This window comes from Dunckerocampus dactyliophorus, chromosome 5 (genome assembly GCF_027744805.1).
Source record: "Dunckerocampus dactyliophorus isolate RoL2022-P2 chromosome 5, RoL_Ddac_1.1, whole genome shotgun sequence".
NCBI classification, from domain to species: Eukaryota; Metazoa; Chordata; class Actinopteri; order Syngnathiformes; family Syngnathidae; genus Dunckerocampus; species Dunckerocampus dactyliophorus.
The window spans coordinates 24,943,141-24,968,420 of NC_072823.1; the positions used below are offsets into that span (position 1 = coordinate 24,943,141).

At 42.1% G+C, this 25,280-nt stretch overlaps 1 protein-coding gene across 8 annotated transcripts in view; it reads left to right on the plus strand.

Moving 5' to 3' along the window:
- Window positions 1–25,280, plus strand: part of LOC129181892 (unconventional myosin-IXa-like) — a 108,153-nt gene that overhangs the window by 28,158 nt on the left and 54,715 nt on the right. For all 8 annotated transcript variants that reach the window (XM_054777631.1, XM_054777634.1, XM_054777633.1 and 5 more), the window contains exon 2: window positions 3,502–4,473. In XM_054777631.1, the coding sequence (XP_054633606.1) occupies window positions 3,571–4,473 (903 nt within the window). In that variant the 5' untranslated portion in view covers window positions 3,502–3,570. The remainder of the gene's footprint in view (window positions 1–3,501; window positions 4,474–25,280) is intronic.

Below are 25,280 nucleotides of genomic sequence, written 5' to 3' on the forward strand. Positions count from 1 at the left end.
ATCACTACAGGCAAGCAGTGTGGAAGAACTCCTGCATCATCTTGGACCCTGAGCCGAGATGACCCAGCATCTCGGGGTCTCACTGCCAGGGTGGGCGTGAGAGGCAGGGAGTACTTTCAATGTTACTGCAGACCTGCCAACATGTACAAATTTATCGTCTTCAACATGCAGTTTGACTCTTGAATATGCTTGTATGCTGCACTGCTCCCCATGCTTTGTTGCATTTTCCTGGTTTCAGTTTGAATTTCATTCTAGCCAGTACAGATAAATAAATACTAGGGATGTCTGATAATATCAACCAACCGATATTAGCATAAAAATGTGATATCGGTTGATATTGTTATCGGGATCTTCCCTCTGATGAAAGCCGATATAGCTCTTTTAGTGCCAACGTCACAATATTGCAACATTGCTGAAATTGCTGCATCATGTAGCTAAAACTGTGCCGCTCACAAGTCGGTAAGAAAGAGGTAACTGTTTATTTGGTAAGCAGACTAACAACAGCCCTCGCAATGAACTTACCAGCTCCATAGAAATCGCGGGGGGCTTACCACTCCACATACCAGTCTTACTCAGTGTCTTAAAGAAAGCACTAAACCATCACATAGCAACGTAATAGGTAGAAAACTGACAAGACACTACCAAGGAATAATGGAGAATAATCAACAACTATGTGAGCTCTAACTATGTAACTTTTTACAGGTTTTTTTTGCATGCCATTTACAACAACAGTACAGCAAAGCATGATGGGAAACAGGAAGTGCTGTTGTCAAAACCATGTATGTAGATGCCGCATCGAGTGCTGAGTCGTATGTCAACGTCGCTGCCATACTGGATTGGAAGGCTGTAAAACCTCTCACCACACATTTTGTACACTTTTCTCAGACATGAGAAAATATATACAGTATGTTGCGCATAGAGCGCCTTTAAAAGCGCGGATCACGCCTTGGTCAATGGGCTGAATCAGCAATGTAGTGTTTCCAAAATAAGCTTGTCTCATTCTTATTAAAAACTTGCCCAGGCTTATATCACCCTTAATCGATGATGGCTTTAAATTTGTTTATGTTTGCCTCTGCCGCGGCATCCACAGAGGCGGCGTCTTCGTGGTCTTGCTGCGGACAGTTGAAGCCCTTTTTGCATCCTTGTTAAAATGTATTGCTGCTGTCGTCCTTATGTTATTTTCCTCCTTCCTTATGGTATGAACCGAAGATTGATTTATTCCATAATTATTCCGTAATGGCGCCCTGCCTTTGACGGTGCAGTGTGTTTAGTCAACATTGTGAATTTTGCCGGGGAGAAAACATGCAGTACTAAAGAGCCACACTGCTAGCGATCGAACAATTATGTAGATTAGGCAAGCTGAACGCATTCTGTACTGTACAGGACTCATGGCATGGAGGAGATTGATTGATGGTCTGCAGTCCCTTAGCCAATTGGGACGCAGAAGACAATGCGGGGTCTCCCTTAGCGAATCAGGACGCAGAACACAATGGTTCATATGCTGTAAAAAAACCCCCAAAAAAACATGCTACACTATCGGCAAAAAGCCAGTATTGGACATCCCTAATAAACACATATTATCAGTTTCTCAATAGTATTTCAAATCGAGGGGGCCGTGAAAATATTTCTGTCCCCTGGGGGGGCATGACAGAAAATAATTGAGAACCCCTGCTTGAGAGGGAGATGGAGGTGGCGCCATAGAAGATGGAAGTACGGTTGTCGCGGTAGCCTGACAACCAGGCTAAAGGCTAGATTGTAAGTCGGATTCCATCTGTTCTAGTGGTGAATACATATACATTTTGCAGTTTAAAATGCCTTTAATAAGTGTGTGTGTATGTGTGAGTTATATACGGCTTACGTGGACTGTCAAAACTCTTTTGTGGGTGCATTGTATGAATTATTTGTTGTTACAGTGTGGTTTACACTGGCCATGCTGAGCATTGTTTTTGACTGACTAATTGATTTGATAAGTGGCAGTTTGTCTTTGACCTTGATTGACAGGAGAGTTGAGTGATTTTGTAACGTGTTGACTTTGATGGCATGATTTATTTATTTTTGTACTTCACTGAAAAGAAAGAGGAAGAGGAGGGTTAAAGTGAAAACAGGAAGTCTATATGTGAAAGGCGAAATTATTGTATGTCAACTTGGTTTTGCATTTTGATTCAGCTATTGCTCCCTTTTACAACCTCTGTGTTTTTTAATTTGCCCTCAAATCAAAAGAACCATATTCATTTTCCATCATGACCTATACAGGATGACTGGGATCACTGGTCAAATCCTCGTTATGTCTTCCTCCAACTTTCAGTTGTTGTCAGTGGAAGAATGCTATTGAGTTTGAAAGGATGTTCTAACCAGCATGACTCGGATAGCTGAGGTGATAGGTCAGATTAGTTTCATCTTGTTTGTCCAATGCTGTATCTCACTTATTGTACGTACTTACACTTAATCTTTTAAGTGCAGAAGTGCATTCACACTGAGAAGTACAGCAACATGCAGTGCACTTTGAGTACCTGGGTGTTGCACTTAAAACAGTCAAAACGGGGAGGGACTAATTTGAAATAATAGTGGCTGAAGAGCAACCTGTAGTGTTGAAGAGTTGCGAACAGAAGAAGATGTGGGTAAATATGCATTTATCGTTTCCTGTAATTGCACAATATCAATAATGGCTTTGGGACAGCACTACACTGTCAAAATTTGCTCGCTTATGAACTAAGTACACAGTGTACGATCCTCAATAGTCGTCATTATGGCTACATAGGGGAGGGGAGGCACTAACTTGAAAATATTGGCGGCCTGTAGTGAATGGAAGAAGAAATATGCGATCAATATTGCAATCGCCATTTCCGGTAAGTGCGCGATGACTGTCATGGATTTGGGCCAGCACTGCAATGTCAAAATGTGTGTACACAGTATACGTATTGAAGTGTACTGACAAACTGATTCCGTTTGAGACACAGCCAGTATGTGGCTGTGTCTATCGCAAATGTGTGGCTGTGAGTTTGTGAGTGAGTTTGTGAGTCAGTGTGTGCGTGTGCGTGTGTATGAGTGCGTGTGCGTGTGCGTGTGCGTGTGCGTGTGCGAGTGAGTGAGTGACAGCTGGTTGCTCTGGACAAGAAGTGGTGAATTAGTCCATTATTTCACTCATGACAGCCACTTTTGTGCAGAAGATGGCAGCTGTTAACACACACATTTTTATATATTGTATAAATACTGTAATATATATGTAGCCTAATGAGGAGAAGTGGCATAGAAAATGGATGGATGGATGGATGTACTGTATCTAAAATACATAAAGCGTCCTATATTCCTCTGTCTTGTGTCATGCTCTGCCTCTGTGTGCATTACAAAAGTTGCCCTCAGCATCCCAAAAGAACGTCTTTTGAGTGGGTGTCTTGTGACAGATGACGCCGCCATGACATGTTGTGACCGGATGTTGTGGGAATGCCTGAGGCAGCCAATTGTCACCGCTTTTAACCCTCCTGTATCTTCCTCCTCTTCCAGGTTGGGATGTCCTGAGTTCCTACCAGCGGGCCCAGAGAGAGGCGTACTGATGGGACTGGCTGTGCCACCATGAGCTTACAAGATGGCAGCTGCAGTTATGCCAGCAGCGCCAACATGGCCGCCACCAGCGGCAGCATGCGGCGGCGCCTGGAGGACCAGGAGTTCTCCCTGCGCGTCTACCCGGGCTCCCTGTCGGAGGGCACCATCTACTGCCCTGTCAGCGCCCGCAAGAACACCACAGCGGCTGAGGCCATCGAGTGCCTCATTGAGCGGCTGCGCCTGGAGCGGACCAAGTGCTACGTGCTCGCCGAGGTCAAGGAGTTTGGCGGCGAGGAGTGGATTCTTAATCCTAGCGACTGCCCCGTGCAGCGCATGATGCTGTGGCCCAGGAGCGCCTTGGAGAACCGTGGGGGCCTGGGAAGCGGCGATGATTACCGCTTCCTTCTGCGAGAGAAGAACCTGGATGGATCTATCCACTATGGTGGCAGCCTGCAGATGTGGCTGAGGGTGACTGAGGAGCGCCGCCGTATGGTGGAACGGGGTTTCCTCCCACAACCTGCAGGGAGCGACCCTCCTGCGGATCTATGCGCTCTCTCGGAACTCACGGAGCGCGCCCTTTTGGAGAGCCTGCGTGCACGTTTCCGCCAAGAGAAGATCTACACCTACATCGGGAGTATTCTCATCGTGGTCAACCCCTTCCAGTTCCTGCCCATATACAACCCCAAGTACGTCAAACTGTACGACAACCACGCGCTGGGCAAGCTGGAGCCGCACATCTATGCTGTGGCCGACGTGGCCTATCACGCCATGCTGCAGCGCCGCAAGAACCAGTGCATTGTCATCTCGGGCGAGAGCGGCTCTGGGAAAACGCAGAGCACCAACTTCCTCATTCATCACCTGACCGCCCTCAGCCAGAAGGGCTTTGCCAGCGGGGTGGAGCAGATCATCCTGGGGGCGGGGCCTGTGCTGGAGGTAAGGAGCTGCTTTGTTGGATGTGTTCAAGATTCAAGATTCAAGAGTTTTTATTGTCATATGCACAGTAAAACCGGTAGTTCTGCTATGCAATGAAATTCTTGTTCTGTTCATTCTCCCAAAAAAAGAAAGAAAAACAAAAGAAAATGAATAATAACATAAGAAACATAAATACCAATAAATGAAGCAACAACAACAGAAGAGACATGAATACAAATAAATAAATAAATAAATAGTGCTATTGAGTGTGTGTGTGTGTGTGTGTTGCGTGCCGCGTGTGTGAGTGCTTCGTTTAGAAGCCTGATGGCCTGTGGGTAAAAGCTGTTTGCTAGCCTTGTGGTCCTGGACTTCAAATTCCTGTAGCGTCTGCCTGACGGTAGGAGTGTGAATAATGAGTGTTGTGGATGTGTGCTGTCCTTGATGAGGTTGTTGTGAAACAACTTAACCATAACCAGTAGGACACTAACAAAACAAATCCTATCTCTACAAAACTTTGTAGATGGGCTGGTGCAATCATACATTACATTTTGGTGAGAATCTGAGTGAAGGTGTAAATACATTGGAACCCGCTTATCTGGATGCCCTTCGGACTGGCAGACTGACGTCAACATTGGCGGTTGTCCACTTAGCCGAAATTTGAAACTAATCATTGCTTGCACATTTACTTGTGACTTTGGAGAATGATGATAATGTAGCGACAGTATTCTGTATGGTTCGACAATCCATGTCAACGTCGACTTACTTTTTAATAATAATAATAACAACATACACAGCGGAGTGGGACTTGATGGGTTGCTTGACATAGACTGGTTGACAACGTAATCGGGACGACTTAAGTGCATTCCGCTGTATAGAAATTGATTGACACCAAATAATCAGTAAGGCCTCGGAAGAACTGTGTGAGTCACTGATGGACTCGTGGTGGACTCGCATGACTTTTGTTGTAGTGAGTTTGGGTTCAGCCCCCACTCAGTGAAGTTTGTTTGTCTACTGTGTATATATTCTGTACTTGACTGTAGACTAGTTCACGGTGTAGTTGCCCAAAGTCAGCTGGTATAGACTCCAGCTTCCTGTGATCCTGAGCAGGATGGTAGATGGTCATGGTGATAGGCATGCTGTATGTACTGAAACTGACAGCATGTACGACAGAGAAATTTGTCTGGAAATTGAGAAAACTCTTTCAAATAACCTTTCCCTGAACTGCACCTCAGGAAAAATGTCCATCAAATCAATTGTTCTGTTTGTGGGAGAAGCTACTTCACAGTTTTAGAAAACATCCTAAAATGTCTCTGCTCCCTTCACTCTATTTTTCTCAATTTAGTCAGGAATTCCCTGCGCCGCTCCAGTGTGGTGCAGCTGCCTCCTGATCACTTCCACTTCATATGTTCTAAATTAGACGTGGAAGCTACAAAAGCCTGATGAAATCCGAAGAGAAGTCAGCAGGTTATATCTTTGCCCTCGGAATGTCAGCTCATGAGATGAGGCATGAAACGGATTTGAAATGGGCGACCTATATTTAGCACATATGACTTTCATAGAGACATCCTATGGCCCAGAAAGCCACTTTTCCACTGTTTCCAATCTCTGCATTGATGGAAACATCTCAGGGAATGCTGTTTAATCCGCCCTGGATTATGAATCAATGATGGATTAGGGATTATGGAATTTCATTGGGAATTCCATGTTTTTTGGAGGGGTGGGGGCTTTGACTATAGGACGTCATTGCCTATAAACTGCTTACAGTTATATTTGTGCCATTTGCAGTTGGATAGACGTGACCCAGTGAACTCTTTCTTTTTCCACCATGGCAGCCATGTTGTGCAGCATGCGGCTTCCTGTCAGGACATGTGGGGAGGGAATTGTCATGCAGTCAAGCCGGCATGCAGCTGTGCAGCTGGGGCACTTGGTGGTACACTTCATCATCTGTAAAACATAAATTCCCTTTTTGGAATGGCTTCAAGCACACGTGTATTGCTGTTTTGGCTCTGAATGAACTAACAACGTCATAGCTCATAAATGCATGTACAAGTTAATGCTAATAGCATTCGTTTGAATCACTAATAGGGATGTATTTCATGTGCTAGAAACGAGTGTGGAGTTTAATGATCGGACACAGTCTAGTCTGTAGCTCTTCACCTGGCTATTAAAATGTGACAGGTGCATCTCAATAAATTACAATAGCTTAAAAGTTAAAAATGCCTATTTTTGACAATGTAAGCCCTGTAATAGTCCTCACACAAGTATTAAACACATTTTAAATTGTAAAGAATGTATAGAATGATCATGATTAATAAGAGAAAAGATGGAATCGGAGTGACAGTCGAGCCTTTAGCCTGGTCATCAGGCTACGGTGACAACTGCACCTCCTGTGGCGCCACCTCCATCTCCCTCTAAAGTGGCTAATGGTGATGCGCGGCTCCGCAGCTCAGCAGGTGGCTGAGACGTCCTGGCTAGCAGTACCTAAAAGACAAAGCCTACGTTATGAGATCTGCAACAATCGCTGAATTGAGAGCAGCTGTTGAACATCACTGCACGCAAATACAAAGAGAATTCATTTTCATGATGTGTGCGATTCCATTGCTTCACACTGTCAGGAGTGTGTGGACCAGAACGGACGTCAGTTTGAGAACAGGCGGTGACAAAACAATAAAATGATGTTTAGAAATGTTATTACATTTTGAAAATTGAACAAATTATAATAAACACTTGTTAAAATGTGTCTGTTTTTTGGGACACTATATTATTTAATATAAATAAGAAATCCGCAAATATGCGGGGTTGCGAATGCTGTAAGACTCTATAATAAAAACTGCTCCAAAAAATCCCGTACAATAAACATGTAATTAACAATGCAATAAACCGTATAATAACCGTGCAATAAACCTGGGACTTGGTCAACATGTATACAACTCTACAGTATACAATGTATATAACTTCTGATCTCTATTGCCCTGTTTTTGCACTTTATTTGTTCTTGTGTGCGTTGTACTATACTCTTGTGTGGTCTTGTCTTGTTCGTTCAATTCAAGTGAAACTTATTTTATAGATTCACTCCACTACACACAGAGTGAAATATTTCAAGAACGTATTAATTTCCTAATAATTTTGATGATTATAGCTTACAGCTGATGAAATTAACCAAATAAAAAAAATGTTTATTGTAAACTACCTGTTTGCACTCCAATCACAAAACTACCTGGACCTTTAATCAGTCTCTTTATCTGAATTGAACTCCTGAAATCAATGAACTTTTGCACAATATTCCCAAGTATCCCCTGTAGAACACCCTTTGCAATTCAAATTACCTCCACCTATAGGACAGGGGTGGAGCTGCATCGCTGGATGCGGACTGTACAATATTCCAGTTTTCAAATGTGTTCTCTGTATGTGTTGCGTAAGACCAACCTATACAAATATCGCATGTGCTGGAAACAACTCTGCTTCACAAGCACTATATGGGACACTGGCGACTGGATGCCTGCCAGAGTCAGGGAATGCCGCAGGCGAGGACAGAGTTGATAATAACAGATAGCGGAACATGAGTCTGGGAGGAAGTTGATGCCACTTGCTGGCTGTTGTGCTGCGTTTGAGGGCGATACCGCAGTCTCCGTGTAATCACTCGCTCATCAAGCAGCTGTCTGAGCGAAGTGAGAAATCAGGTGCACACTCTTGAGACTTGAAGCAAGCAGAGGGCAGTGAAGGCCTGCGCCACTGTTAGGGTGCTCATGTAATGGTGACTTTTGCTTAGTGCTCTTGATGCCATTTTTGTGTGTTTTTATGACAACAGATATATCCTGTGAGGCATCAGGTGTTTGCGCCTGTCCTATGACCGTAATAATGTGCCCCAAGAACAAATGGTTAGATGCAGACAGTCACAGGTCAGTGTCATTGTAAGGTCAAAGTCAGTGTGTGAGCTGCTAATGCTCTCTTTTGTGACTGATTCTATTCAATCTGGATAGTGCATTTAGGGATTTTACTTTTGCACAAATGTCCACAAGGACTTAAGGATCAGGGAGAAAACTGTGGCCCTCTAAGTTCACTGTGAGTTCAACAGACAAGGTCAAGCACTGGACACATGAACAAGAGTCAAAGCTCAGTCCTGTAATAACAGCATCCAAAGACAAATTAGGAATTACCCACTGTAATTTTTATATACGCTACAATAAAGGATTCATTTCAGCCTTTTCAAACCTTTTATTAAATTAAGTATATTTTGGAGAGGAGAGTTATGTTTTTTAAGTACTAATAGACCAATGGGCAAAGAACGTACATAATTGCCTTGTTAGCTTGTGTATATGACATGTTCTCCGAAGCTACTGACTAAAAACCTGGCAAGGGAGTCAAAATTTAAAGTTGAAGTGCACACAAAACATATTTTTTGCTGTGTTCAATCCCCGACACATTATAAATAAAGATGGAAAAAGGTAACTTTACAATGTTAAGTTCATGCAAAATAGTGGTAAATAAAACCTTGCACTCACCAAAATTGTCGGCGATGATCGTGATGATTTGGACTTCATAACATTTTATTCACGTGCAGTAATTTGGCCCCATAACTGTAGCCTACCTTCTTGCTTTGCAGCTGGTGTGTGTTAGAAGCAAAACAGAATGTGTTCAAGTTGCTTCCCATGCTTGTGTACTGTTATAAGAATAATAGGAGTGTAAAGGTGACTGTGAATTTCTCTTGGAGATCAATAAAGTAGCTATCTATTTATAGATGTGTTATTTTATGTCTATAGGGCTCTAATAATGGTAAAAAAAAAACGTATTTAGAAAGTCAAACAGATTTTCTATGCTCTAACTACAAAAATATTCTCTAATCGTTACATTATACCTCAATAATGTAACAGTTACAACCATGGAATTTCCATTTCACTTGCGACTAACAATTTAAAATATACCTACAGTAATTTCTGCAGGTTAGGAGAACATGTCATACACTGTATAAGTAAAATGTTTGTGTGTGTGCACTTTTTGGACCCTAAAAGAAGTGTCATACCGGGAGTTGATTGTCTTCCATGATTTCCTGACCAATGGTTGCTTGTGCCCGCCTCTCGCCCAGAAAAACAGCTGGGATAGGCTCGAGCATACCCCCACTACCATAGTGAGGACAAGCGGTCCAGAAAATGGATGGCTGGATGGATGGATGGATGGATTTCATCACCTCAATCAGCATGCATTCTTCCATTGTTCTGTGACTGGTATTTCTGTTTTAAGTCTTGACTTCTTGCAGTGGTTTGACGGTAGTGTCACTGGCCTGCTTTTACTTATTGTTATGGTTTGATCCAGTCAAAAAACACAATGGAAAGTAGGCCTTCTGAGCCCATTTGCAAGTTTTTAAAGTTTCCTTCATGATAATCTTTGGTTTACTGTTGTTAATTTCTGCAGTGAACTTGCTGTGATTGCTCAGCATGAATCTTTGCTGTCAATCTCAGCCATTTGTTGAGCCTTGTTGTTCTAATTGATGAGAATCCTTAACAGAAGTCAAGAGGCCGAGCATTATCACATTGCATGGTGATATCACCTAACAACGTGCAGCGCTTCTCTGATTTCTTGTCAAATAAAAGTCTTTGGTAATGGAGTGCAGATGGACAATAACTGCATTGGTGGGTAATCTGAGATCACAGAGACAGTGGAGATATGTTGATGATGGCTCTGTCGGGAAGACAGCTGGAAAGCCTGATGGGAAGGACTTGGCTTTTGTGGCTATTTGTGCTCGTCTGGTCTTTGCACTGCAGTCAGCTGATCAACCACATATACATTCAGACTCATACATCTCATATTACCATTCTGTGTTTGTTACTTTAGCCCAAAAACCCTTTGGCCCTTAAAATCAACTCTGAAGAAAATAACAAAAAAACATTTACTGTGATTTTGTTGGCTGCTCAGTCTCAACTCAATAACTTGTAAATTCAGGATTTTGGAAGGAAGAATCGGCCAGAGGGTCACAGTTTTAGTTCTAGTTTTAGTGTTAAAGAACCTCAGATGGATCACCTGTATCAACCGCACAGAGAATAGGATACGTTGTTGGACTTCTGGAACCAACCACTGGAAATACGTTCAATAAGGACAGCATGGAGTTTTACTTCTTGAAGGCGGCATCAGTGGTGGACCAAGGACTGACTCAATCAGAAAACCATCAAAATACCAGCATGAGTTGCTTCTTGTTGCTTGTGTTAGGGTAGTCTAAGGGCCAATCCCAGCTCTACCCCTTAATAATAATAATAATAATGGATTTGATTTTATATAGCGCTTTTCAAGGCACCCAAAGCGCTTCACTATGAAAGTGAACCCATTATTCATTCACTCCTCAGTCACACACTGGTGGTGGTAATCAACATCTGTAGGTGCAGCTGCCCTGGGGTAGTCTGACTCAACCGTGGCTGCCAATTCGCGGCAATGGCCTCCCCGACCACCACCAAATATGAATTCACATTCATACACCAGTGTGGGCAACACTTCTACCCCTGAGCCCTTCCCCTTTGTCTTACCCTTACTACTTCCCCGTAAAACAGGTGAAAGTGGTGAAAGCAAGCTACAAAAAAATGAAACTTTTGTGTGTTCCAAGAATGTTATTCCCAATTGCTCCTGAGTATGTTTGTAACTTTGGTACTGAGAAATGTGACATGAGTCCATAGTGTCAGAGAATAAGGGAAGAAAGACAATGTGGTCTAAAAAAGGGATGTCAGAACTATGGCTGCAGGCTGGAATGCCATTTAAATAATGAAGCAGGAAGTCGTCTCATAACTAAAAACCTGAGGTCAGTTGATGAACGTAATAATATAAGATTTTTTTTTTAAAGTGAAAAAGTTATGGAGAGAAAAACAGCCCTAATTGGCCAAAAGCAAATGCTGTCCTGGCTTTGAGATGGAAGATATTTGCTAATGTTTTAGGCCCGTTCCTTTGCTAAAGCGCAACGAGGTACCTGAAAGAGGAGCAGGTACCTCAAGTCATCCTAATTGTGTGGCGTCGCTTAAGAGTTTAGACAGGTCCAGATTACAGCCTGTGTTTGCTGCCCTCCCTTCGCCCCCTTCACCAGATGGTTCCCATCCAGATGTCCTCAGTGCACTAAAGCAGGCCCTGAGGGACGCGACCTGTCTCCTGTGGCTGATGGATGGTTCCAGGTAGTGCCTTGGCCCCTTGTCTTTTTAAAGACTTGTGTCTTTAGTGTGTTAGGACTGAAAGGTTATCCCAAACAGGATTTTTTTCTTTTAAACACATACAACAGGTTTCAAAATGTTGTACGTCGTGGGAAACTTTAGCAATTTAATTTCAAAGTTGGTGGGTTTCATCCACTTGGCGTAGAGCTGTGACATCATATGAGGAGCGAGTCAGTTTTGAAATGGCGGATCACAATGATACAACCTACACGATGAGCTCCGAAACAGATCCCCCAGGACACCATCCGTAGTCTCATTAGGAGCATGCCCCGACGTTGTCAGGCATGCGTACAAGCACGTGGGGGCCACACAAACTAATGAGAATCATTTTGAGTTGCTACAATGACATTTTGGCAAAATGGACCAGTCTGCTGCATCATTTTTTCACTTTCATTTTTGGGGTGTCTTTGATTTTTACATTTAAAAAACAATGTCACAAACATGACATGGAGAAATTTAACATACTTTTACTGTGTTTTGCAATGGTAGAAAGGTAGGAGAGGAGGTTATGCCTCGAGGGCATGGTACCCCTTTTTAAAAAAAATGTTACTACACTCATGTTGCACAAAAAAATCTATGCAGATAGGTATGTTAAAGGCTTTTTAACATGCACAGTTTACATTCAAATAACAATGCCACAAGGATGACATAGGAAATTGATAAATTAACATTTAACATAATTTTACCTGTAGTGGACGCTCTTTGTTACGTTTGTCTGCACAAGCTGGCCATGCCTGATGACGCTGCGTTTCGAACCAAACTCTGCTTGCTTTAAATTAATCAACAGACTCACTCATTGCAGGCATTGTCTGTGTAGATCCAGCAGCCTCATGCTGACAACAGGTTACCTCCGGCTAGCTCCCGCGAGCCGTTGATCCACAACAGCAACGTCTTAACACCTTCCATGGTTTGTGGTCTCTGTTACTCCTTTTGCAACATTAGCTCACTTAATTACATTATTCTTCAGGGTGGTACTGATTTCAGCTTCCAGCACATTCTGCTAAGAGCGGCAACATGGACGCCATCCTGGAAGTTATTCTTCTTTCCTGAATTCAATACTGTGTATTGACACACACAAGCACATACTAGCCAATTGTAGCAAATTGTAATGCAATTGTTTCTCTAGAGTTACATCTGGGGTGGACACGTGCACAGCGCGCGCTCCTGAGTGGGGGTCAGGCGGAAGATCACCGACACAAACATGTGCACACATGCACCTGTGCCACGTAGCCGACTGTATTGCAGTCGCTCCTCCACAGTTACATTTCATAAACTTCCATAGTAGAAAGCATTAAAAAGAAAACAAATCCGTAAAGTCAAAACATAAACATTTAGTTAATACGATCACTCCTCCGCATAGCAAATGTGAAATTGTAAATGTGACCATGAAGAGACAGAAATGACATGCTGTTGTGTAAATAAGACAAACTAGTTTGTTTTACTTGTAGTAAGAGAACAATATGTAGACCTCTCCTATATGGAAGGTATCCTTAAATGACAGGGCGGGGCGCCCTCACCCTAATATAATGGTAGTGGAAACACTGGACTTTTCAACAGATAGCCCTCTTGGCTGATGTTTTGTCCGGAAAGATTTGCTCCTTGGGGTTAAGAATACAGCAGCCTTTATTTTACATTGGTATGTGTTGAATAGCTGCGATGATGATGACCCAACGACTTCCTGTTAGCGCGTCCGTGCCGGTAATCCATGTCCTCTGGCAGCCAGCATTCTTCCATGATCTCCCAAACATCTGTTTGCTGGATTATCTTCCTCGCATTCTGTCTTTCTCGGGAGCATTCCTGGTCTCCATTTTCGGGGAACCGAGGACAGTTTGCAGTTTTGACAGCAGACAGCTGGACACTGTTGCCCTGTCCACAGGACAACAAATCCGATCACTAATTTTTATTTTTATTTTTTTGTTTCGTTCCACACAACAGCTGATGTCTGCCTGTCTGATGCGACTTATCCAAGTTTATTTTGCTTAAAATTGTGTGGGTGTGAGGATGTACCAGTGATGTTATTACACAATCGCACATGGGTGACGCTATTAAACAATGGCGCACGTGTGACATCACGAGACGATGGCGCAGACAATGGTGCAGATGACGACGCACGAGTGATGTCACAAGAAAATGAGTCAAATGTGTCAAATGTTGTTTTTTCAGCGAAATGCAATATTTGGAAGTGGTGGAATCATCTCAGCTCTTCTGAACCATAAAGCTTTCATCCGTATGGTATTGTTCTTCAAACAGACTCAGGGTTAGCAGCAAACTTTGACCCAGCAGACTGCGACAAAGGCTTCCTACAGGAAGTGGACAGATCCAAATGGACCTGATTGAATGGCAGCATGGTGCATGGTGTCGCCGCAATCAGAAGCAGATGATGAGATTACAAACATTAGCTGGAGAGACGCCATCTGGGCCAAGTGTGCAAACTAGATCTACATAAGTGGTCTTCAAGTCCAACCTGCTACTGAGTCATTTTTCATAGAATTTGTTCAGTCTGAGAGGCACATTTGAACCCCTGTAGCCAAGAACCACCCTGATTTTAAGATTCTAACGTGACTTTTTCTTTGTGAGCTTTTTCCAGCTGAGTGCTACCCTCAATTAAGCAACAGGGCTAGCATAAAAAGCAGCAAGTCTTTCTTCTCAAATATAACGATCATCACTTCTTCTGTTAGTGTGGATGTGTGTGCGTATGTGTGTGAGCTCTCTGGCCTCATGCTAATCATGCTAAATCCTCCTGCTGCAATAGATAGCAAATGTTTTGGCTTTTCAATCTAAATTTAAAGCTGCTTAATCTTCACATGTGCTCCAACCCCCCGCCCCCTTATGTGGCAAACCATGAATGTAATCATTTAATAATTTCATCTCCTTGCAAGCCTTTCTCATTTGTAATCCTGTCATTCTTTTTTTAAATAATGGACATCTCTATTTTATAGTATTTAGGACTATGTATTACTTTATATCTTTATATTAAGGCTCCACCAATCTGCTCGCTTTGAATTGAGATTGCGATTCTCTGATGATTTTTTCACACACACACACGCATGCACATGCACACTCCATGTTTAGGACTATGTGCTTTTATTATAAATAAATCACACCTTTTTCATTATAATGATCATTATTATGGGGCGGCATGGCTCAGGTGGTAGAGTGGCCGTCTCCCCACCTGAAGGTTGCGGGTTTGATCCTCAGTTCTCCTGTGATCATGTTGAAGTACCCTTGGGCAAGATACTGAAACCCCCAGTTGCTCCTGATGCTGCGTCATCAGTAGGTAAATGTGCTAACAGTGTCAAAGCACTCCGAGTGCCTTGGAGATGGAAAAGAGCTATACAAGTGAAAGACCCTTTACTGTATTATTATGGATTCTCGTAATTTTGTCTCAGAGGGACAGTTGACGGGGGACTTTTTAAAATAGAAATGAACAGAAAGAAAATATAATCCATCAAGTAAAAAAATGGCAGTCGCACTCACTCCACAATACAATCGTGCACATAATAATGAAGATAGGTCAAAAGAAAAGTTAATAATATAAAGTTATAAAATAAAATTAAATAAAAATTGAAATTAAAAAAAGAAAAGAAAAGTTCATTAATTAATGCAAGAATTAATCCTGCGAGTTGATGAATGATAGCCAGCGCGCCTCGCTGGCCAGACCAGTGGAGGCAACTTGCCCTGGCCGCTGAGGATGGCTGAGGGACAGGAACAGCGTGGAGGAAGTGTCAGCCGTCACGCTGATGTCAGTGAAGCGTCAGTCCTTGAGTTAAATGGCAGCGTTTATAATTCTTCAGTAGTTGGCATGTTTTGATATTTTTACTTTTCATATATTACCTAATGTAATATATTTATATATTTTTCGCATTTTAGTGTGAATTAAGATTGCAATTTTTTTCCCCCCGATTGTTTTTTTTCTGTACAGCCCTACTGAATTATTATCAGAATTTGTGTTATAAACTTTCTAATTGTGTGAAATGTTACGCAAGCAGTAAAGCTAGCTAGTAGTGAATGTGGACACAACGATGGAGGCATGAAAGTGAGCTACTGTATGTGTGTTCCTGATGTGACGCTTGTGCTGCTGGTGATGTTACACGACCACACTGAGCAGATGAAAGCGTTCTGCTTCATCCTCCTCCCTGCATCCCCACCCCCCCACCCCACATCACCTCAGCCTTCGGGGAGGCGAGAAAGGAAAGGGGGAGGGTACAAAAAAGACGTAAGGACATAATCCTTAATGGAGAGAGGGAGAGAGTCATTTTCACAAACCCGCTGGCCCACTTTTGGGGAAGGGGGCTGGGGGTTAGTGAGATGGATACGAGGCTGCTATGAGAAGTGACGCCGCGCTGCAGGAACACTTCCTCCACAATAAAAGCCTGAAAGTCTTTCAGGTTACCTTGTAAACAAACTTGTGTTTCCGCAAAGATCCTTTTACGGCATCTTCCTGCTAGTAAACATCGATCAAAGCTATGCCAATTTCTGTCATGGAGCATATATCAAAGCAAACATTGTTAGCGTGGCGTCAGCCGCACACACAGAACCATCATGGATCATCAGGAACATGCCGCTGAAACACTACTATAAATATCGAGGAAAAGGCTTCTTGAGACGTCATCTGTACTTCTGTGTAGAAGGTGTCGGACGTTTCGCTCCTCATCCAAAGAGCTTCGTCAGCAAACTAATAAGTGCTGGTAGCTTAGGCCTTAAATACAGTAAGCGAAACGTCCGACACCTTCTACACAGAAGTACAGATGACGTCTCAAGAAGCCTTTTCCTCGATGGACAACTCCTGTACGACTGAGAGCCTACACAGACGCACTACTATAAATAAGCACGACTTGCAGATTATTAATAGTAATGTACTTTTCACTGCTTGATAATTGATAATTGAGAAATTAATTAAATTAAGTTCATTTTTTTTAATTATTAAAAAAACATTTTGAGTATTTTTACCATTACATTTACTTGAATAATTTAAAAACATTTAATAAAGAAAATATGTTATATAAAAGGCTACAAAAAATATATTAAGATGAATGGATTAAAATGAAAAAAAAATTGTTATATTATCTACTTTTTTAATATGTGGATTACATTAGACATTTATGCAGTTGCATTGTGCATTGTGTCCAAACTATAGGCACAGCCTTTATTTTATAAAGAATTCACATTTGGCCTGAATGAACCCCGTTGGTTGCGCTGTGAATTTTAAGTGCGTGCGTGTGTGTGTGTGTGTGTGTGTGTGTGTGTGTGTGTGTGTGTGTGTGTCCTGCATGAGGAGATGGCATGCTGCCAGAGGTTGACATGGCTACGCTGTGTGTCTTTGCTGCATGAGTGAAGACATCCACATGTAAAAATAGAGCTTTGTTATTTTTTTGGTCAGGAGAGGAAAGCGAGATAAGACAGTGGCTAGACAGTGCAGCTCGTAAAGACGTCAAGAAGACATCATCTTGAGAAAATGTCCCCAGGGGCCGTGTAGGATCAAATAGAAGATGTATGCCGCACCTGTTCCAATGTTGCTGTGATATAAAGCTAGCTATATTGCCAAGCCACAGTAATTCACCTTCATTCTACCCTATGCTAAGATAATAGTGTTTTCATTGCAACCATGGGACAATAATTCCACAAGTCCTTCCGTTTTTTGGCTCCCGACCCAGCGTCCGCTGAGTTATGAACCTATGCCGACGCTCCAAGCCAACCACACCAAGCTATTTATTTTGGACGCAGATGGTCAAACTGGAAAGTGGACTCATTGGCCAAAATGCCAGTATGTCAGCCACGTGTACATCAGCAATTCTAAAGCTGTATTTTGGAGAAAAATGCGACTTTAATGACTGTATGATGCAGTCACTGATGGTCTCGTGCAGGGTTGTCCAAAATGTTTCCACCAATTAAAATAGTGTAAAATATTAATAAAATAGTTTTGCTTTCGGTGTTGACGTCAGTCAGTCAGTCCAGGGGGTGTGAATATAAGCAGGTTCCACTGTATATAAAAATGTAAATCCATGAAGGCATACCTATTTTGACAAGTTTGGTGTGGAAGAAGTAGAACAGTGTTTAGTGGTCAGGTCCAACATCAATGGCCTCTGACCTCACAAAGTCTTCCCAGAAGAGTGGAAGCTGTTCTAGCTGTAAAGACGCCACAACTTCTTCACAGCTTCTTCACTTTTCACTACCTGAAGGTGGAATGTGTCACAATATTTTTGTGCAACACATGCAGCAGTACACACCCTCCCCAACACACACACACACACACACACACACACACACACACACACACACACACACACACACACACACACACACACGCACAGTCAGGCAAATCCTAAATGGATCATCTGTCCCTGCAGTGTGAACACTTGTGCATGGCGTCATGTAAGAGTCGAGCTGTCGAGGGATTAGCACTTTAATGCACTCGGCCGTGGGATTTTCCCACATCGCCTCGCGTGATGTCTTACATTTGCTGTCAGTACGCTGACGTAAACGTGTATCTCTGTATATCTCCGCATCTCTCATCAGTAACGTCCTCCTCTCTGCCCTCTCTCTCTCTCTCTCTCTCTCTCTCTCTCCTTTTCACCCCCTCGCGCTTCACACCCCACCCCCCTCGCCCGGAGTGGTGCAGAAGTTGACGGTTACAGTGGAGAAGGCTTTTATTGCGAGTTGAGTTGAGTTCTTCCTGAGACCAATGAGATCCAGATGTGCTCCAACATGGTGACAGCTACCATTTATGGAGAGAGAGAGAGAGAGAGAGAGAGAGAGAGACATAGGCTGTGTGTTCGTGTGTGTGTGTGTGTGTGTGTGTGTGTGTGAGATGGTATGTCAACGAGTGGACATAAGTGACACTGTACATCTTAAAGGGATAGTTTGGATTTTTTGACGTGAAGTTGTATGACATCCCCATCAGCAGTGTAGTGCCTCAACGGTGACTTACCCCACCACTTGATCCTGTGAGCCCAGTTTTGTTCAGATTTCGGTTTGAGGAAGGTAGTTCCGGTTAGTCGCTGGGGGCACTTAAGTAAAAAGTTTGGCTTCTCAAAACAAAGAGTAATACATTTGCATCACAAAAATGCCTCCTCAAAAAAAATCTCTCCATCATTTCAAGCATTATCGGAACTTCTTTCCTGGGCGCATTGATTTCATAGAACCCATAGCAACGAACGCTGCTTCCAGCACCAGCACAGAGAGAGCATTTACTGATCGTGGCGGACTTTGTGAGAGCCGCCGCAGCCAACTACTTTTACTTTTACTCCTCTCAGGCAGAGAATAACGTTGCTAGGTGCTAGACAGATCCAGCTACAGTGAAACACAAAGCCAGTCTTGTAGCGTTATTATGGAGCAGTAACGCTAAACATTTCATGGACAAAATAAGAACATAACAATGGTCCCCAACCTTTTTTGACCCGCAGACCAGCTTGTGTTCCTACAAATCTCCCGCGGACCGGGGGGGGTCGTACATTATAGTGATCTAATTTATCTTATTTATTATGTATTCTGTAAAACTAAGACATGAATAACATCAAATTAAAAGCACAAAATGAAGGCCAACCCACCATCCACCAGTTCAAGTTTCAGCCAAGTTTTTCCAGAAAGATGATTACATCGCTAGCATGAATTAACTTGAGACAAATGTGCACATTAGCACTCAGTAAGTCATCAAAACTTACCTTTATGCATTCCCACATAGTATCAGCATTTGACACCAAATATGAGGTGAAAGAAAAATGGTAAAAATACAGTAGTAGTCTATCTGTGCGTCATGAGATAAAGTTAGCACACGCACAATGGACATGCGTCAAGTGAGACGGATGTAACAGAGAGAATCCAGCTACTTTTCAAAATAAAACATAAAAAAAATGAAATAATGGAAATTATTTTTTTCCAGTGCGGCCTGGTACCAAATGACCCACGGCCCGGTACCGGGCCGCGGCCCAGGGGTTGGGGACCACTGACTTACAGTGTCCGCTCTCACTGGGTTGTCAGCTTATGGGATGGCTGTATCTTTCCGCACAAGACTGGTTTAAATTCAGCATAGTCCTCAGGTAAAAAAAAAATGCTGAGAGCTAACGAGCATCTTGCTGAGTCTTCCCAGCAATGTCGTCGGATCTAAGTTGAGAGCCGGTATCCACTGCTTCAGTAAAATCTTAAAGTTGACCAACTTGTCGGCTTATTGCCGCACTCTTCCACTATACACGTACGAAGTATAATCTATAACCCGGTGTTAACTTTGTCAAACTCAAAAGCAATGCAGCAGCAGCTCCACTAGCTAGCCTTATCTCTTGGTCGTGGCCAGAGGCGCTGTGACACTACACCAGGAAAGTAGTTCCTTGGTGTTAGCTCCTACAATAACAATGTCGTTATAGCTTGGGTAATATGTAGGTCAAGCTACGTAAATGGAGCGTTGTTGGCGGTTTTTGGCTGTTTTTTCGAAGGCTTTACAGGCGAAATAGGTGATTCCCCATTACTGCTAGCACGAGGCGAATATCTAGAACACACAGAAAAGAGAAAGATGTATGTTCTTGTCTCACAAAGGGATGGTGGTGATGGGCACAATTTAAAAAAACAAAAAACAAACAAAAAAAAATAGTTTTCCTTTTGAGGACTTTGCTTTGTGCACTGGGGACAGAAAAGGACCCTTCCCAAAGTCTTCCCACAAAGCTGGAAGTATTTAATTGTCATTGATTAGGGCAATGTGTTTTTGATCATGTATTGTGGCCTGCAGCTCGTAAACGGTAGACAGAGCAAATGGAAAAAGATATGCTAGCTGTTTCATGACTGCACTCAATGTTCAGCCAGTAAATGAGGTCAATGGCACACTCACTTTTCATGGGGAAAATAAAGGAGTGGTCTTTCATAAACATGAAGGAAGTGCACATTTTATGAAATGGTTGCATTCAGGCCATGTCCAAGCACTTTATGAGATTATTTCCTGAGTTATTTCTTTGCTGTGTTGTCCAAATCTACAGTCTAAGGAAGGGGTATCTAAAGCTTTTCCAGCGGGGGCCGCATACTGAAAAATCAGAAGGTGCAAGGCCACATTTACATTTTTTAAGCCAAACCACATAAATATACCGAGATGTTTTTCATATTTAAAATCATTTGTGTTATTGATGACAAAGCGTATTATTAATATGAACTTTTTCTCTTTTTCAACTTTTTGTTTTTTTGTAACAAATTTTCTCATAATATTTCAGCTTTTTTCTCTGAATATTTTTTGTTTAACCCAACCAAATGTTTTGAAAATTCCAATTGTATTTTTTGTTTTGTTTGTTTCTCATAGTATTACAATTATTTTTTGTATTACATATTTTAGTCTTTACTATTTCAACTTTTTGAGATTGTTTTTCTTAATATTGTGACTTTATTCCCTTAATTTTTTGTCTTTATTCTTATAAAATTACTTTTTTTTGTTTTGTTTTGTTTTCTTGTTTAATTGTATTTTTAGAATCTGCCGAGGACCAATAAAAATAGCCTGAAATGGACCCCAGGCCGCACTTTGGACACCCCTGGTCTAAGGTCAAACACAATCCGTTTCAGGTTTTAATTCTTCAGATTTTTATTTTTTTTTAGCTGATTTTGCCACTACTACTTTTTAAAGGTTTCATCAATTTGTTTGGTAATGTGGGGAAAAAGCACTTAAAAGCATTACAGGTTCAGTGGTAAGAGTGGCAAGCTAACAGATGAAAGCTAGTAGAAGGCCTTCTTTTCGATATGTAGGTCACCTAATGTGTTTTTGTTGTTGTTTTGGTAATGTACACCAAGGAGCTGTTTTTGACCCCCGCTTTGCTGTGCTTTTATTGTTTTATTTCAAAAAATATTTTATCTCTCCACGAAACAGACACAACGCTAACAAAGCTAAACTAACAGTGGCCTACTTGGCAGTGTTCCACCTGTGTTTCCAAATGTAGGTCATCTTAAGGTTTATGGTACTGTAGCTGGTGGCGAAATACTGCTGCTGTATTGCAGAGGAAACAACAATGAATGTTTTAGCATTTGTGTTGATTTTACCCCCTGCTAACAGGAAGTTCCTGACATGCTAATTAAAGGCTAGCTCCCGTCTTGTTCCTCTGCGCTTTCCGCTTAACAAGCTCAATCGTGTTTGGAAATAGCTACACGTCGTGTTTCCTCAGAGGCTGGGGGAAGAGATCAAGCTTCATTTTTTTAAGTAGCGGGAGAGGACCTGCTAATGTATTATGACGGCGTGGAAGAACCTGGGGGTGTGAGAAGCATGCATTAGCATGGTGTTATTTTAGGCTGACGCTCACAGCCAGAGGGGCAACACATTTGCTTGGACGTGGAATTAGATGTGTAGTATGTGCAGCTACGTGTTGCATCTCTGACTTGACCTGTTTAGCACAATTTAGCTATTATCGCCTCCATATGGCACCATGGGCTATGCAAATAATGTACACCATTTAAAGCCACACATTTTCAGCGGAACCCGCTTATCTCGACGTCCCTCCGACTGGATCACTGGGATCCACATAAGCTGTTGTTGTTTGTGCATATTTTTATTTGGATTCTTCTGTTTTCTTATGATACTTTAGCGATGGGAGTATTGTGTAGAGTTCTGAGCAGTGATTTAGGGGTTGGGCTATAGGGGGCAATGGCGTTCGCCTGGTAGTTAGAGCCAGTCAAAGACAGAAGAAGAACCGTCCGGCCGCATTGGCCACATTGAAGTGTAGAATGAGTCTTTCTGTAAGGTATACTGTGCTGTTTTATAGACCCAAATGAAAGACTTTTTTATGCACAGCCATCCTGAGGACATTATGGTAAGGACAAGTGGCATAGAAAATGGATGGATGGATGGATCTAACAGAGTTGCTGCGCTAATTTCCTTGTATGTCTTCACTACAATGACAATAAAGCTTTTGTACATATGCAGATCTTTCCTCTAAAACAAATAAATAAATGGGTGTAGAATCCAGAATAAAACCGCTAGGCTTTTTTTGATGAAGCTTATTTTGTATTGAACAGGAAATCAGTGTGTGCACGTTCTAATGCTCTGTAACTACACATTTGTCACTGTTGTCGTGTCACGCTGCTTAGCGATGATGATGATGATGAAGTTAATAATACTACAACAGACGTCGACATTAACCGAACAAGTTTTCATAGAAATGACCCTGTAGGAGCTCAGTTTTTATGTCACTAAAAGCGGTCCACCATGTATGCTGATGCTGACTTAAGCAGGCACTTTTTAGAAGTAATAACAATGTGGACCAGGACGTGAGTTGTTTGACGTAGAGACAGACTTAAGCAGGTCCCACTGTCTTTACACTGCAGGTCTAAGCTCCCAATTCCTATTTAGTGCCCAACATTGTGCAGCGACAGCACAGAAGTTATCAAACACAAATATTAAACATTCCATTGTACACAGTTGGTTTAAACGTCACTGGCTGCTGTCCCTTATTTGAGTCTCTATCATGTCAAGCTAAATGCAACATTTGCAATACAATGATATCATGCAAAGGAGGTTGTACTATCAACATGATTAAACACCTCCAGAATGTAGAAATAACAGTGTGGCCTGACACTGAATACAACTAAATGCATGCATTTTTAGACAAGAACAGCAATTTTAGAATATAATAAGTCTCTGCATTTATTCTTTTTAATAAGGTTTCTATACTGAAGCTGGTGAATAATAAATTAAAATACTTCTTACAATTAATGTGACTTCTGGTGCTGCATGGTTTTGCTGATGGCTTCGTTGTCTGGTTGTTTAAGTTTAAGATTCATGTCCTTCACTTGTTTCCTCCACTTGATTTGGCATCATGACAGTACAATCGTGAACAGTTCTTGCTGACAGAGACATGTCTTTTATTCATTTGATTATCTTGTCTTTATCCGAAAAGTTGTCAAAAAGTTCATTTGCCAAATCAAGCATGAATGTTTTGGCATATTCGCCATCTGTGTATGGCTTTCTGTTCCCCACTATTGCTAAAGAACCAGCAAAGCTGGCCGAAGACGGGTCAGCTTGTCTGCTCCACACACGGAGTTGCTGCTGACTAGCTTGCTCTCAGTAGCTCTTGGCATGCTTTCTTCTGTCTGTGATATTTAGATGCAAATGTAGCATGGCGTGTGTCAAAGTGCCGCTTTACAGTTTACCGTTTCATCGATTAAATTTGATCACTGGATATTAAGACACACCACCAGACCTGCGCTCTTCACGAAGGCAAATTCCTCTGTCCATTTGTGTTGAAATGTACTCCTCATCTTTCTTTATTATCGACATCCTCTTCGTCAAAAGTATTTGTGCTACAGAATTAGCTAGCTAAAGGCGGGACATTTACATCTTGATCTCTCAATGACCTGGTAGGCTACCGCATTATCCAATTATAAACGTGCTTTGGCGTCTGACATGGAAAATATCGGAAGGACAGTTGGCGTCTGCATTGCGGTAGAAAATGAAAAATAGATTAAAATGCATTATAATGTTTCCGATTTTGAATGTTATTTTTAACTCAGTCATTTGTTTAACATTTTACTTTAACGTTTTCGTTTACGTTTTACAGTACAGCGAGGAAAAAAAAAGAAAAAGAAAAATTCAAAAATTGTATAGTGTTAAGAAATGTGTGAGCGCCAGATGCAGATACCAAAAGAGCCATACAGTATATGGCTCGTGAGACATACTGTAGGTTCCCAACTCCTGCTCTAAGCAGTTAGATTTAGGGAAGTCAAACAATAAATGACGTCTGCCTCATGTCAATGTAACCGAGGGTTTCAGGATGCCCGCTGCTGTGCTGGTTCTGTGTTCGGTGTAAATAAAGATTGCAGAATGCAAGTTTATTCATGTTCACACAGCACGTCTCATTTAGCAAGTCAAGAGACCTTCTCAACCCACACAACATGTTTCTGCCTTCAAAATAAGAGCGCTGTGCACCACATCCTGTTTACTTGGGTCTAAATAAGGGTATCATAAAAAGTAGCTCACACCAACATTGAGGCAGCAAACAAAGTATACTAGCGCTAATACGGCAGCTCAACTCAAATATCCAGCTAACGGTAGCCTGTGTACTTTTTATAGACAAACGTTTTACACGTCGGTTATTTGATATTGGGCACCCAGGGTAGTGCACGTTTTAGTGCCTGCAGCATCGCACACATGAACGTCAGCATATGTGGAAATGCCTTTTCATGAGCCTTACTAAAGTAAACCTTTTTCGTGAAAGTTTACGCCTGTGGAAATAAACTTCTATCCATCTGTTCATTTTTTATGCCGCTTATTCTAATTAGGGTCGCAGGGGTATGCTGGAGCCTATCCAAGCTGACTTCGGGCGACAGGCGGGTTGCACCCTGGACTGGTCGCTAGCCAATCGCAGTGCACATATATACAGTATATACAACATGCATGTTTTTGGAATGTGGGAGGAAACCAGAGTACCCGGAGAAAACCCACGCACGCACGGGGATAACATGCAAACTCCACACAGAAATGTCCAGGGGAGAATCGAACCCAGGTCTTCCCGATCTCCAGACTGTGACTGTGTGGCCTACATGCTAACCACTAGACCGTCAAGTTGAATGTAAAATTGATAAAAAGCTTATACCATTAAAAAAATTCATGGAGAAGTTCAGACATGCCATCCAAAAAGATCTGTGGTTTGTGCCCTCATTTAAACCATGCAAACTTTTATGACGCTGCCTCTT